Here is a 12,937-nt window from a genome sequence, read left to right on the forward strand (position 1 = left end):
ATTCATCTGACATAAAACATTAGGATGAAATAATAATCCAAAAATCACACTATTTAAAAGCTCAAATTGGCTACACCACTCGAATATAGATGTTTTACATATAGTTTTTTTGGTGGCCCACTTGATTTTTCAATCAGCATAATTTTTATAAAGAAGGTAAAAATTGAGGTGATGTATCTGATGAACGGCATGGATTTTATTTATGTGAATTCATTCCCCCAATTAGAGAAAGCAAACCAAAGTAGGTAGTTGGCGCAAGGTACGCAAGCGTTGTCAGGAAAAGAAAACCCGAGTACCTTTCTCTGTGGCATCCACATTACACATCTCCCGAAAATGTGTCGACCCATCTCTTTCCTGTCCTCCACTCACACTCAGACGCTGCTCTGCTCTCCTCTCTTCCTCTCTGTATAAACCAAACTCCCACATTGCTCTACTCAAATTTCAAAACCCTTCAAAAACCCATTTCCTACTCTCCTCTCTCTTCCCAAAAAACCCAAAAAAAAAAAAAAACAAACAAACAAACAAAAAAAAAGAAAGGAATTCCATCTACAATGGGAAACTCCTTCATTCCTCTTCTCATTTCTTTCCTTTTCATTCTCAAACACTCCCTCTCCAAAACCATTGTTGTGGATGGTCTCTCTAACTGGAACAGTTCATCTGTTCATGTAGGAGACTCTATCAGTAAGTAGTACTGCTTGTTTCTTTTTATTGGTTATTAGGCTGCTGTGATAGTTCACCACCATTTTAAAGATGGTGGTGACTCATCCTCCTTGCATGTGATGTGATCTCATGTAACATATATCAGACCATTCAAATTGTGGGTCACATTGTGGAATGGGTTATATCTCTGTAATTACAGTGGTCAAGCAATCTTAACCATTCAATTGATGGCTATCAAGTGAATGGTCAAAATTCAAAGGGAAAAATCAGGTGGTTGCTGTTTACTTGTCAGTGTAATTTCTGATTCATGATCCATCCACAGTTGGGTCAGAGGTTTAGATGGTCTGGATTGCTGTACAAGTATGCTATGTGTCGGGTTGCAGAGTCACCACCATTTTGTAAATGGTGCAAACTTCTTCTTCTTGGGCTAGACTATTATGATAGTTTAGCACCATTTAAGATTGTTGTACGGAAATCCAGTCCCTCCAAACTACTGACCCATTTGTGGATGAAGCATAACCGGAGGAAGATGATAGTAACTATCTGTTTTCTCCCTTCAATCCAGACCACTCACTAATTTTACTTTAACCATCCATCTGATAGCTATCAATTGGATGGTGGATTGGTTCTAGAGATATGCTCCATCCACAAAGTGTCCCACAGTTCGGATGGTCGAGATAGCTGCAAATGAGTCCCACATGTGAGTATGGTGTGTGGCCACCATATTCAAAACGGTGGTGAACTATCATAGTAGTGTATCCCCTTCTTCTTCTTGACTGTATTTTTTGCAAGTAACATTAACACTGTCTTTGATAATCAGTATTCAAGTATAAGCAGAGTCTCTACAGCCTCTACATTTTCCGCAACAGAAGAGCGTTTGATCTCTGCAACTTTGCACAAGCGACGCTTCTCGACAATGGCAGCTCCCAATCCTTCATGGTATTATAATTTAGCATTCTTCCTTTTGTGGCTGTTTGTAAATTTCTGTTCAGTATCTGATTATTTTCTTCTTCTCGGAAAATTACTAAATCCTAATTGTTCTTGATTTCATATCTAAAACCCAATTGAGAATTGGATATTCACTCAAAATCTTGCTTACTTTGGAATAATAGTTACCAAAATCTATTTCTCAACACTTACGGCATGTTTGGGTGCCACCCATTGTTCATTTTTGATTAAATCTGCAAGTGACATGCAGATGTAGAGAAATATAACATGTTTTTATTAAATCCAAACAGTTCATCAGACTCGCCGTCACAAAAACACATGGGTGAAATTTCAGGCGGTTGGATAGTTGAGTAGGCTAAAATTCATATTTTATAAAAGGCGTTGGTATGTCAGCACCTGTCTAGATTAAAATGTGTTAAAACAAAATTTTAATGGCATCCAAGCACGTGCTTAGATATTTCTTTAGGTCTTTTCTAACATAAAGCAAACACCATTTGTTTGTAGCATCAAAGAGCTGCTGATATTAATCGAAGTTTTAAAGCTGGACTGTACTAGCCCATTGGACTGGTTTGGACTAGAACATGTGGCCTGTCCTGCCGAGATCCCTATAGAAACTGTTTCTCGATTTGAACCGTCCGGGTCACATGGGGTTTTAGGGTCCAACCTTTCAACAATTCAAATGGCCTGTTTGGATTGGAACCAGTTAGCATTTTTCCTTCTAAATCTTATATGTTTTAACCAATTATAGCATCATGGTGATGCCACAGGTTGAACTGGTTTGATCATCGGTTGGACTAGTTTGGACCCGACCACCCGCAACACGGGTGGATATCCAATCTAGGTCTTCAAACATTGATATTGATTCTTGTGTATGAAGTGCTTTTTTCCTGTACCCTATCTCAAGGGTGCCCGCTTTAATTCAAATGGGACTTCATATGGAAATCACATTTCACATTTCACATTCCACATTGAACAGAATGGAGAAAGTCTACCAAGTCAACTTGAAATGGAAAAGTGAGCTTGTTCGAAGGAACGATTGAAACAAGAACAATGGGCATTTGGGGCCATTTCTAGCCCATCAAACTGGTTTGGATGCGGACTTTACTAGCCCATCGGTCTGGTTTGGACCGGAACTGGTGACCTGTCATGCCCAGATCCCTATAGAAACTGATTCTCAATTTGAACCATCAGAGTCACACAGGTTTTAGGGTCTAACCTTCCAACAATTCAAATGTGCAGTTTGGATTGGAACCGTTAGCCTTTTTTTTCTTTTGAATCTTATACATTTTAGCAATTTATAGAATCACAGTGACGCCATATGTTGAACCGGTTGGACCGTCGGTTAGACTAGCTTGGACCCGACCACCCCCCGACATGGGTGGATATCCAATCTAGATTTTTCAAACATTAATATTAATTCTTGTGTGTGAGGTGCTTTTTTCCTATACCCTATCTCAACGGTGCCTGCTTTAATTCAAAATGGCAGTTCATATGGAAATCACATTCCACATTGAACAGAATGGAGAAAGTCTACCAAATCAACCCCAAATGGAAAAGTAAGCTTGTTTGAAAGATTGAAACAAGAACAATGGCCAGTTGGGGCTATTTCTATCAATGGCCTAATGTAAACATAGTGAATTCCAAATGGATCCCTTCACCTATTGCGAGCATAGTACCTGAATGCTAGCCACAACAGATAATTCTAAGTGAACTGACTAATGTTAGCTGTGACTGATGTTTATAGTCCAATAAAAAAACAGAGTAGATTTTGATTTTGATGACTAGTTCTCATCATCGAGTATTTGAGAATTGAAGTAAAAATCAAGTGGATTTTAATAAATCTTTATATTTCTTATTGCATTGGCTTCAGTGGCACCCATCGCGCCCTGGCTTCTTTTATTTCTCTTCCAACAATGGATCTGCTGGAACGTCATGTAAGCAAGGTGAGAAGGCTTCTATAAGGGTTCTCAAGAAAGAATTGGTGGAAGAGAAGACAGCATTTCCGCCTTCCGCTGCTCCGTCGCCGACTCCTGGTGGGGGCTTACCTTCCATTCCAACGTACCATTGGCCATTCCACTCTGCTTCGGTTAGTGCACCGAGCCCATCACCGCCGCCAAGTAATCCAGCAGTGTACTCAGATGGTGGAGGTGGGATGCCTTTCATAAATAGTAACCCGGCCGTTCCGCTTCCGACTGGGGAGACGGATTCAGCTACTATCCGGCCGTTGCCGATTTCAGGCAATGGAGACAAGGTAAGAGCATTTCTGATATTTCTACTATCATTCATATTTCTGCCTATTTCTTTGTTTGTTTTTCCTCCATTCAAATTTTATGAGAAAGAAGATGTGGACTCATGTTTGGTGTATCCCATGATGTGAGATGTCCGCACCATCTTCCTCGGGGGATAATTACTCCGAATCCACGAAGAGAGATAGAAAATAGAAATAAATTCTAATAAAATTGGAAATAAATTGATTGACGATAAAAACGAATTTACAATCCTTTAAATAGTGATAACAAATCTAGGAAGAGGTTTCAAATTCAAACTCCCTAAATTTTGTGACTTACTATAAATAGTAGACTTACTATTTATAAACGGTCATGATTTCCACTAGACTTCATGGTTTTTGGCCAAAAATAGTATGTTTCATATTTGGCCTAAGTTGTTCTCCTAAATTTTCTAAGCATTTTTCATGTTAGACACAACTCCTAAAGCTCAAAGGATGAAGAGTTATAATCAAACTAAAACTTACTATAAATAGTAAAACGAAAATAAAATGGATTTTCGACCGTCGATCTGATGGAATCTCGCAAATTTGGCGTGAGCAACCCGGCGTAGCGGGGTTGGGTGGCTAAAGTAGCTTCTCTTACCCCAAAATAATATATGGTATGTCGAATAACTCATTCCGATTTGCGAGATATGCCTATTTTAGTGTTCTGACGGTCCTGATCACAAAAGGCACATCTTGGACATGAAAGTGTCTGTGACCCACTTTACATCAGTCCTGGCCACTCATCATGTAAGGCACATTGTGAGCAAGTACTGACCCAAAGATCATGTCCATCCATTCATCTGGTGGGCCACCCATGTGCATTGAAAATGGCGTACTGGTCTTCCCCCCATTACATTGTATTTTTCTCATAGAAAATTGGCCTTCCTGATGAAACCAGTCCAACTTTTGGGCTAAGGAATGATCATGGTCTGATCACTGGGCCATGTTGGCAGGTGTCCCGCAAAACCCCCTATCGAGTCGAGTGCTCATTCCCTTTTTCATAAAACCAGTGACTAGATTATAGGCCATTTTTCAAGTGGTTGGGATATTTCCATAATCTGAAATCGATCAAGCAATGTGGGATGAGCCCAAAAACAAGATGATGATCGAATGTGGAGTGATAACATTTTATTTTATTTTTATCATCCATGCAGTGGCCACAAACTTATGGCTAGCATTGTATTATCTGCTTTATTTGGGGCCTCTTGATTCCCATTCAGCATCATGGTTTTGATGGTTTCGATTGATTCGCACCTATCCATGTGTATGGTTTTTGTCCGCGTCTTTTTCCTATTGCTGCTATGAAAGTTTGGTGAATGAAACTCAACAAATGGGTCAATGAAACATCACTACCATAGATGAGCAACTTCAGTATGGTGATTAAGAGTTTGGTGTGTGAGCCCCACATGGATGGCCCACAAAGAAAAATGCAAGGAGATTGGAATGTGGAACCCTCTGATCAATGGTCTGTAAAATCGACCATTCTTCAGTCAATAACTTAGGGACCATGTGGGGCTAGACTATGGTGTTTGTCACTTTTCAATTAACCTATCTATCAGTGATTTGCATGTGGAAAATGCATAGATCCAAACTAATCGCTTGGTAAAAATCACAACAATGCTGACTATTTTGGATGCCACAAAAAGGGAAATACATGGTTATAGTGGAAAATAACAATTAGAAAATTCAAGTTTCTTTGGGGTTTCATTTTTTACTAGGAAATCCTCAAACATGAAACCTCTTGCTCTGATACCAATTTGATGCGGGATAATTAATCACTTGCTCTAAAAGCTCGAACTGATAGAGCATGGTGAATTAATCCCTTTATTATAGACCAGGCCCCACATCAATGGATTAGGTCCTCGGCCCAACCCTCGTCATGGGCCCCAAATCCATGGGTTCCACAGGCTGCCCACCCCGAGTCTTCCCCCACCCCATATGCCACCCCATTCGAGCCCGGTGTGAAAATTCCCCCCGCATTAGGCCTGCTTGGTAATTGTTTTGGATATTGTGTATGTTTGCTATGCCTACGAAAAGAGAAAAACAACAAACATCCTAGCTGTATCCATCCTCTTTGAAAACTTGTGACAATTTTACAGTGAGAGTCGTCCGGTCCGCCTTACCAGATCAACGGTTCTCCATCTTACAGAAAATTTTCATGGCTGTTGGGATGCTCATATATTTAGCACATTTTGATGGCACTTCATAAACTCTTGCTGCTGTCTTATCCAGAAAAGAAATGATAAATTTGATAATCTCCAACATCTCTATTAGTATACATGATGTGAATCCAGGGCAATTGGAACCGTTAATCTTGCACGGGCGGCCACATAGGCAGGCCATGACCCAAAAAAGATAACTATGATATGAGCATCCTAGCAGTTGGGACTTGGGAGTGGATTAACTTCACCCAATTTTGCTTTTTCTATTCAAACTTTTCCTGGCAGCTGAAGTGATGACTGATATAATCAAACCATTATGATTTTTGAGCTATGGCCCTGTAACATGGTGGCCCACCATGTCAATGGTTCTGATTACCCAAGAGATATTCTGTTTAATTGGTAGAGGTTTTGGAAATGGAGGATCACAAGCTGTCTAGGAGTTGACATATTCTGGTAGAGTAGTGTGGTCGATCACACACACACACACGCACGCACGCACGCACGCACGCACGCATATGCACATCAACCATACACATGAATTGGGAAATGCCGGACTTGATTTTTCCTGGCCACGCTCGAGCCGTTAGAGGATGGTGTATCAATGTACATCGAGGGACTTTAAAAACAATATCTATTTTCAACCGTCCATTTGATGGCCACTAATTGTTTGGATAGGACCTGCTAATTTTTGGGCCATGACCCATCTAGTTTGGGACCTATGACTTGGAAGATTGTGGATCAGACCCTTCAATCTAGTGGGCCATGTCATGTATATGCCCTGGCACAAACACAGGCCAGTCCACCGTTCAGGTGGCCAGTGTAACTAAAAAATGTGGAAATAAGAAAGAGTTGGTGAATGGCCTATGATCAATCTGCATATTGGCCCACCTCATGACTGGCCCACTTGATTCTTGGGCTAGGGGAAAATACATTATAGATAGAGATAGAGGTGAGATCTAAGTGCATGTAGCACTATCAAACATCCAGCTAGCAAACATGATTCATTCATGTCTTTCAATCGATTGTGTTTGAAAAGCAATAAAAGGTAATTTGATTGATGGGGTTTCTGATGATTGATGTGTGATAATGCAGGTGGTCTTGTGGTGGGCCCTTCAAATTCAAACGGTTCTCCTTTGCATGGATTGTGTGATATATCTCTGGTATATCTAAGCCTAGTTTATCTTCATTTAGATATGTTTGTCTTCCCTGTATCGATGTAATTTTTGGGATGAATTGGGAAATGATATGGTAAAGAGGGTAGAACAGGAGTATGGTACATCCATCTCTCTCAAAGTGTACGTGACAATCCGAAAAGGCCATCAGTCGGCCCTACTACCAGTGGTGCTTTATATCCAATCAGCACCATTGGAATCTACAGGAAAAAGAAATATAGTCAACAACAGTATTCAACTACTTGGGCAGAAATGCAGAAAATTCAGGAAATGGATATCTGTTAGGTATGATTTTTTAATGGTTTCCAATCCATGATGGGCCAGACTAGATGGACGGTGCTGATTGATATATTCCACTGCTACCTGTACCAGGGAGAGGTAACTTTACTACATGCTGTCACCACTGACTTATTGTATAATTTCTAATATTGTGCATACTTCTATGTTTTTATTTGATGCTCTGCCAAAGAGTGATAGCTGATACGCAGCCACTTGCAAATTTTTCACTTGTTATTCATTGACTGAAATTAAACCGTCCAAATTGTGGGCCCCTGTGGTGAAAAGTGCTAACAATTGATTGGTGCGCATTTGCTTTTTTGAATTTAGGCCGTTGATTATTTTTATTTTGATCGTTCATCAAGTGTCCATCAATCTACCATTCATGTAATCAAAACAGTGTAATTTTAGATGTAGGACCCATCTAAATAGGTAACCATAATTTGGATGGTTTATTTTAAGTCAGTTATATGCCAAGCGTGGAATTTTGTAATGCCAGCGTATCAACCATCACCTCTGCCAGAGTATTAAAGTTTTTATCTGATAAATTACTTGTGGGCCTTTTCTATATACTTTATTTTATTTTTGAATGGAATCCAGCTTAAGACCGTAGCAGGAAAAAAAAAAAAAGGTTTATTTTGCTAATGTGACACGCGTGTAGGAGCCCTGTCCATCCACACGCAACCATGCATAGGAATATGGAACATGTGACTGATCAGATCTTTCCATAAGGTGATCTGCACTATCTGGATCTCGTGACCTAAAAATTATACAATTTCAACACATCAGGTGGGCCACAGGCTACAGAACAAATGGACGGCCAGAAAAATAGTTTTCACCACTAATTTTTTACATTGTGGAGGGAATGGAACGGCCTCAATTTTTTAGGCAGAAGATCTGAGCGTTGTTTCCATCCAGATGGAAAGCTCAGATCTCGCACACAATTTCTATATTGGCATATGTGCCTGCGTGTACATGGAACGGGATCCACGCGCGTGGAATTAGCATACCTCATGCAGAATATATCGATTAATAGATTAGACCCATTAAAAAGCAATCATATGCTTTCTCTCAATATTACTTTATGAGGTTTGCCAGCTATAGGTGGAATTGTAGGGTTCTGATCATAATCAGATAATCCAAGCCGTTGATTTAATTGTCCCTGCCATGGACAGGGGATGCCTAAAAAATCTTCCAGATTGGTATATTAAAACCCGTAATTTTACGGTGAAGGAGAAATATAGTGATGATTCAGATAAAAACAAATTAATTCAATGATCAACGGGTTGAGATCTTCTAAGCTGCGTGATTTTTGGTAATTCTGTCCAAATTAAAGCCCATCAGATTAACGGCCGTGATCCATGAACTCTGGTCCCACAATCACAAAAACTTGTGCGTCCCTGAATTGTGCACATGGTAGCAATTGTTAGATTAAAATGAGTTTTAAAAATTATTAGAAAAAATAGATTTTGCCTTGTTAATGAACTTGCTTTAATTTTGTTATAGTAAAGTTGTTAAGAAAACTAAGCTTTTATATTAAAACCTTCATTAATCCTTTGTATTGGAAAAAAAAATGTATGCCATGAGAGCAACTTCACATCCACGTGCGGCCATGGTGTGGTGTGGTGTGGTGTGTGTCTTTGATTAGACACTTTTAGTTTTCTCGGCATATGTTTTGTACTCATGCATATGAAGACAGAGTTGTTGTACACGTATCTAAAATTAATGAGCCGGCATGCGCCGATATGCATTTATTATGCCGCTTGCATGCACCTCGAGCCCCAACGGCTACCTACCTTGCCTTTATAAAGACATTTTCTCTCCATTGCAAATCATCTGAAAATTCTTTGTTCCCTGAAATTTCCTTCTGTGTTCTTTCTAAGCAAATCAGTTTGAGTATTCTTGCGTTCTCATGGTTGTGATCAAAAGTGCAATTGATCTAATCCATTCATTTTTGAGGAAAGTTGTTGTATTCTAAGAGCAAACTTGTTGGGACCCAATGCATCAGAGATTGTCTTCCTGTGAAGGCAACTCTGTCTTTAAGACAGCGACAGTAACGTAACTAAGCACTTCAGATTCTTCCGTTATTATTCTAGTTTATTATTTCTTAGAATTTCTGCTATATATTTGCATTTTAGAACTAACAATTTAAAGATAAATTTCTCTCTAAAAAATCTCGACACTATAGCTACCATTTCTGAGACTCCTAGAATTAAGATTTTTTATGGGAAAAACTTTAAGTGATGTCAGCAGAAATTGGAGTTCTATCTAAGTACCCTTAAGTTGATCTACATTATCAAAGATTCTGCTCCATCACATAAGGCGAATGAACTAGTAGCATCTTTTGAACTACCGAAATGGAAGAATGACATATATTTGTATTAGAATTATATTCTGAATACAATGACCAACGAGAACTATGATATTTATTGTCATCTCTCCGTTGCCAAAGAGTTGTAGAATCATTTTGAAAAGAAATTCAAAACGAATGATGTTAGAACAAAGAAGTATATACTTGGTCATTATATTGATTTCAAAATGTCTGATGATTAGTTTATAGTAAATCAGGTGCATGATTTACAGAAGATAGCTCATGAAATCTCGTCTAAAGGTATGGTGATTGATGAGGCTTTCAAGCTTTTGTAATAATTAAAAAACTTTCATCATCTTGGAAAGAGTATAAAAATTCCCTGAAGTATAAGAGAAATGACATGATTTTGAATGACCTCATCCTCTAGGTACTTATAGAAGAGGCAGCTGAAAATTGTGATAAGTATTCTCTAGATTTAAAATCTATAACTAAAGCTCACCTTGTTGAGAATAACCAAAAGAGTTAAGAAAATCGAAGGTCTGGACTACAAAATTATAAATAAATTAATTAATTTAAAAAAAAAAAAAAAAAACATCCATGTGACCAAAGAAACAAGAAAATAGACAAGAACAATAAGAATAATGAAGGATGATATGTGTTTGAGAAAAATGGATAATTTACCAAGGAATGCATATTCTGCAAAGGCGATAACAAGGAAAAAGAACACGCACATATTTTCGAAGAGTTTGTGAGAGTCATCACTGAAGCAATCATTGCTTGTGGCTCAAATGATTGGTGGATTGATTCAGGTGTCATCAAGTATCTTTGTTACGACCATAGTGCATTTTCCTCCTACAAGAAGGTAGAGGATGCAAAGAACATTTTCATGAGAAATTCGTCTAAGGAAAATGTCATTGGCAAAAGAAAGGCGAGCCTGAAGCTCACATCTGGAAAAGTGTTTTCTCTTCTTGATATGCTGCATGTGTCGAACCTTCAGAAAAATCTCGTCTCTAGTTCTACTCTTGACAAGAATGAGTTTAAGTTAGTTTTCAAATATGAAAAATGTGTTATCTCTAAGAATGGTACTTTTGTTGGGAAAGGCTGTGTAATTGATGGATTGTTCAAACTGAGTGTTATGAATGATAATGGTGTTAGTTCTTTTGCTTACTTAATTGGGTCTTTTAATATGTGGCATGTAAGAACTCTATTTAGTGGGCCTTACTGATCAACGGTCTGGATTGTCATTCAGTTGGACTGGATGATTGAGTAGACCAGTGGGCCCCACTTCAGGTGATGCACTGCGCAGTCTATCTGCGCAGCTTTGCGTACTAGGGCTGGAATGCTATAGCTGTCTTACGTAGACAGCAATTTGAGTTGCACTAGGATGCTACAATGTGGAGCGTGGGAGAGAGAGTTGTGATGGGTTTCAAACTCTCTCTCCACAGATTCTATAAAAGAGAGCTGGGTCCCCGATCCTACACCACAGCAGAAATTCTAGTCCCATCTACTGATTTGCAGAAAGGGTGTGAAGGAGAGGAAGATCCTAAGCTCTACAGGTATTCTGGTATTCTTATCCGGCTCCCATGGCGGCGTCTCAGTTAGGTAAGTTATCCGATCCCTAATCGCCATGTCCCATGCACAGACAGATCCGTGGGCCTATTCCACATATAGATTAAGTCCCACAGTTGGTATCAGAGCAAAATGTGCATAGGTATGGATGATCGAATTCAGCTATTATAGATTCAATTTGATTATTAGGGTTTTCGAAAATTGGAACTCATATCAGCAATCAGCAGATTCGAAATTAGAATCCCATATTTGTAGAAAGGGATTTTGATATTCGAATCCCACATCTAGAGATTGAGGATTTTGAACCCTTAATTAATTTTTGGAAATTTCAAATCTAGAAACCCCAAATCCGGACCGTAATTAGGGTTTCCAAAAATCTCAAATCTAATATTGGGGATTTTCGAATCCCTGAATTCAGAGACCATCAATTGGGAATTTCGAGTCCCAAATTCATTACATGGGAATTCCAGAAATCCCAAATCCTTAATTAGGGATTTTCGAAATCAAATCCCCAAATAGAGATTAATTAGGGATTTCGAAATCCAAAAACCCCGAATATAGTTAATTAGGGATTTTGGACTCTAATCCCCAAATCAAGCTGCATTGGGAATTTCAGCTTTAGGGAATTCCAATTTTCAGATATCATACCCGATTCCTGATTGCGATTAGGATTTGATCCCTAAATCTATACAGTTGAAGATCAGAGTCCCATATCTGAACATCAGGGAGTTCATTGCTCCTAGGGATGTTAGTAAATCCGATTAAAGATATCATCAATCGGGGATTTGGGATTCATATCCCATCTTCTTTCTTACCAAGGAACTTCTTGACGCCATTAATGGCTGACGTCCATCGATATCCTCCTCCATTGCTCCGGCAGCCATACTGACGATTGCGATCTCTTTAGACAGTGGATGATCGACCGCCGATGACTATCTTGTTCATCTTCCTTGTCCGTGGTCACTGGCAGTCTCAATCCTTCGACATCCTCTTTCCTTTTTCTTCTCCCTTCCAACGTCCGATCGATGAGAGAGAGAGAGAGAGAGAGAGAGAGAGAGAGAGAGAGAGAGAGAGAGTCTCATTAGGGATTTGTTTCCCCTTTTCGATTAAAGCTTGGGAAGAGTCTAGGGCATTTTGCCATGTTGAGAGGCAAAAGTCGAGATTTCTTCCATTTTAACTATCGGGTAAACGGACCCGATTTAAGTCTATTCGGTTCCACCTTGTAGACCCGTGAATGGATCCGGCAGAATTATTATTTTTTTGGGTTGGGCCCAACACTCATGCTGGCCCATTCCATCATTCAGGTTCCACTCGAATATTCCACTTGGGCCTGATACATGCGCTGGGCCCATCACTTTTATCATGGGATTTTAGATCCATTGCATTCGGTGGGCCACATCGGTACATCATTCGCATATAATTCTCAACAAGCCCACATATTATCCATAAGTTCAGTTTACAATGAGCATGTAGTCTGGTTCACTCTTTAGATAGATAATTAATGACATATTAAGATTATGCACTGATCCGTCCATCTTATAGCTACCCATGGATGGATCTGCACATC

The 12,937-nt window shown here is 39.3% G+C and overlaps 1 protein-coding gene across 1 annotated transcript; it reads left to right on the forward strand.

The window, feature by feature from the left end:
* Nucleotides 1–295: 295 nt before the first annotated feature.
* On the forward strand, nt 296–7,649 carry LOC131237385 (uncharacterized). Its single transcript, XM_058235116.1, has 4 exons — nt 296–681; nt 1,481–1,599; nt 3,479–3,859; nt 7,135–7,649. The coding sequence occupies exons 1-4, from the start codon at nt 552–554 to the stop codon at nt 7,210–7,212; spliced, it is 708 nt and encodes a 235-aa protein (XP_058091099.1). The 5' UTR covers nt 296–551; the 3' UTR covers nt 7,213–7,649.
* The last annotated feature ends 5,288 nt before the right edge of the window (nt 7,650–12,937 follow it).

This window comes from Magnolia sinica, chromosome 2, assembly GCF_029962835.1.
Source record: "Magnolia sinica isolate HGM2019 chromosome 2, MsV1, whole genome shotgun sequence".
Lineage (NCBI taxonomy): Eukaryota > Viridiplantae > Streptophyta > Magnoliopsida > Magnoliales > Magnoliaceae > Magnolia > Magnolia sinica.

Bases quoted from the DNA above. Each gene is read 5' to 3' on its own strand.
- LOC131237385 (XM_058235116.1), top strand. From the start codon at position 552: ATGGGAAACTCCTTCATTCCTCTTCTCATTTCTTTCCTTTTCATTCTC. The intron at 682-1,480 runs GTAAGTAGTACT...TTTGATAATCAG, and splicing joins TCATGTAGGAGACTCTATCA to TATTCAAGTATAAGCAGAGT. The intron at 3,860-7,134 runs GTAAGAGCATTT...GTGATAATGCAG, and splicing joins TTTCAGGCAATGGAGACAAG to GTGGTCTTGTGGTGGGCCCT.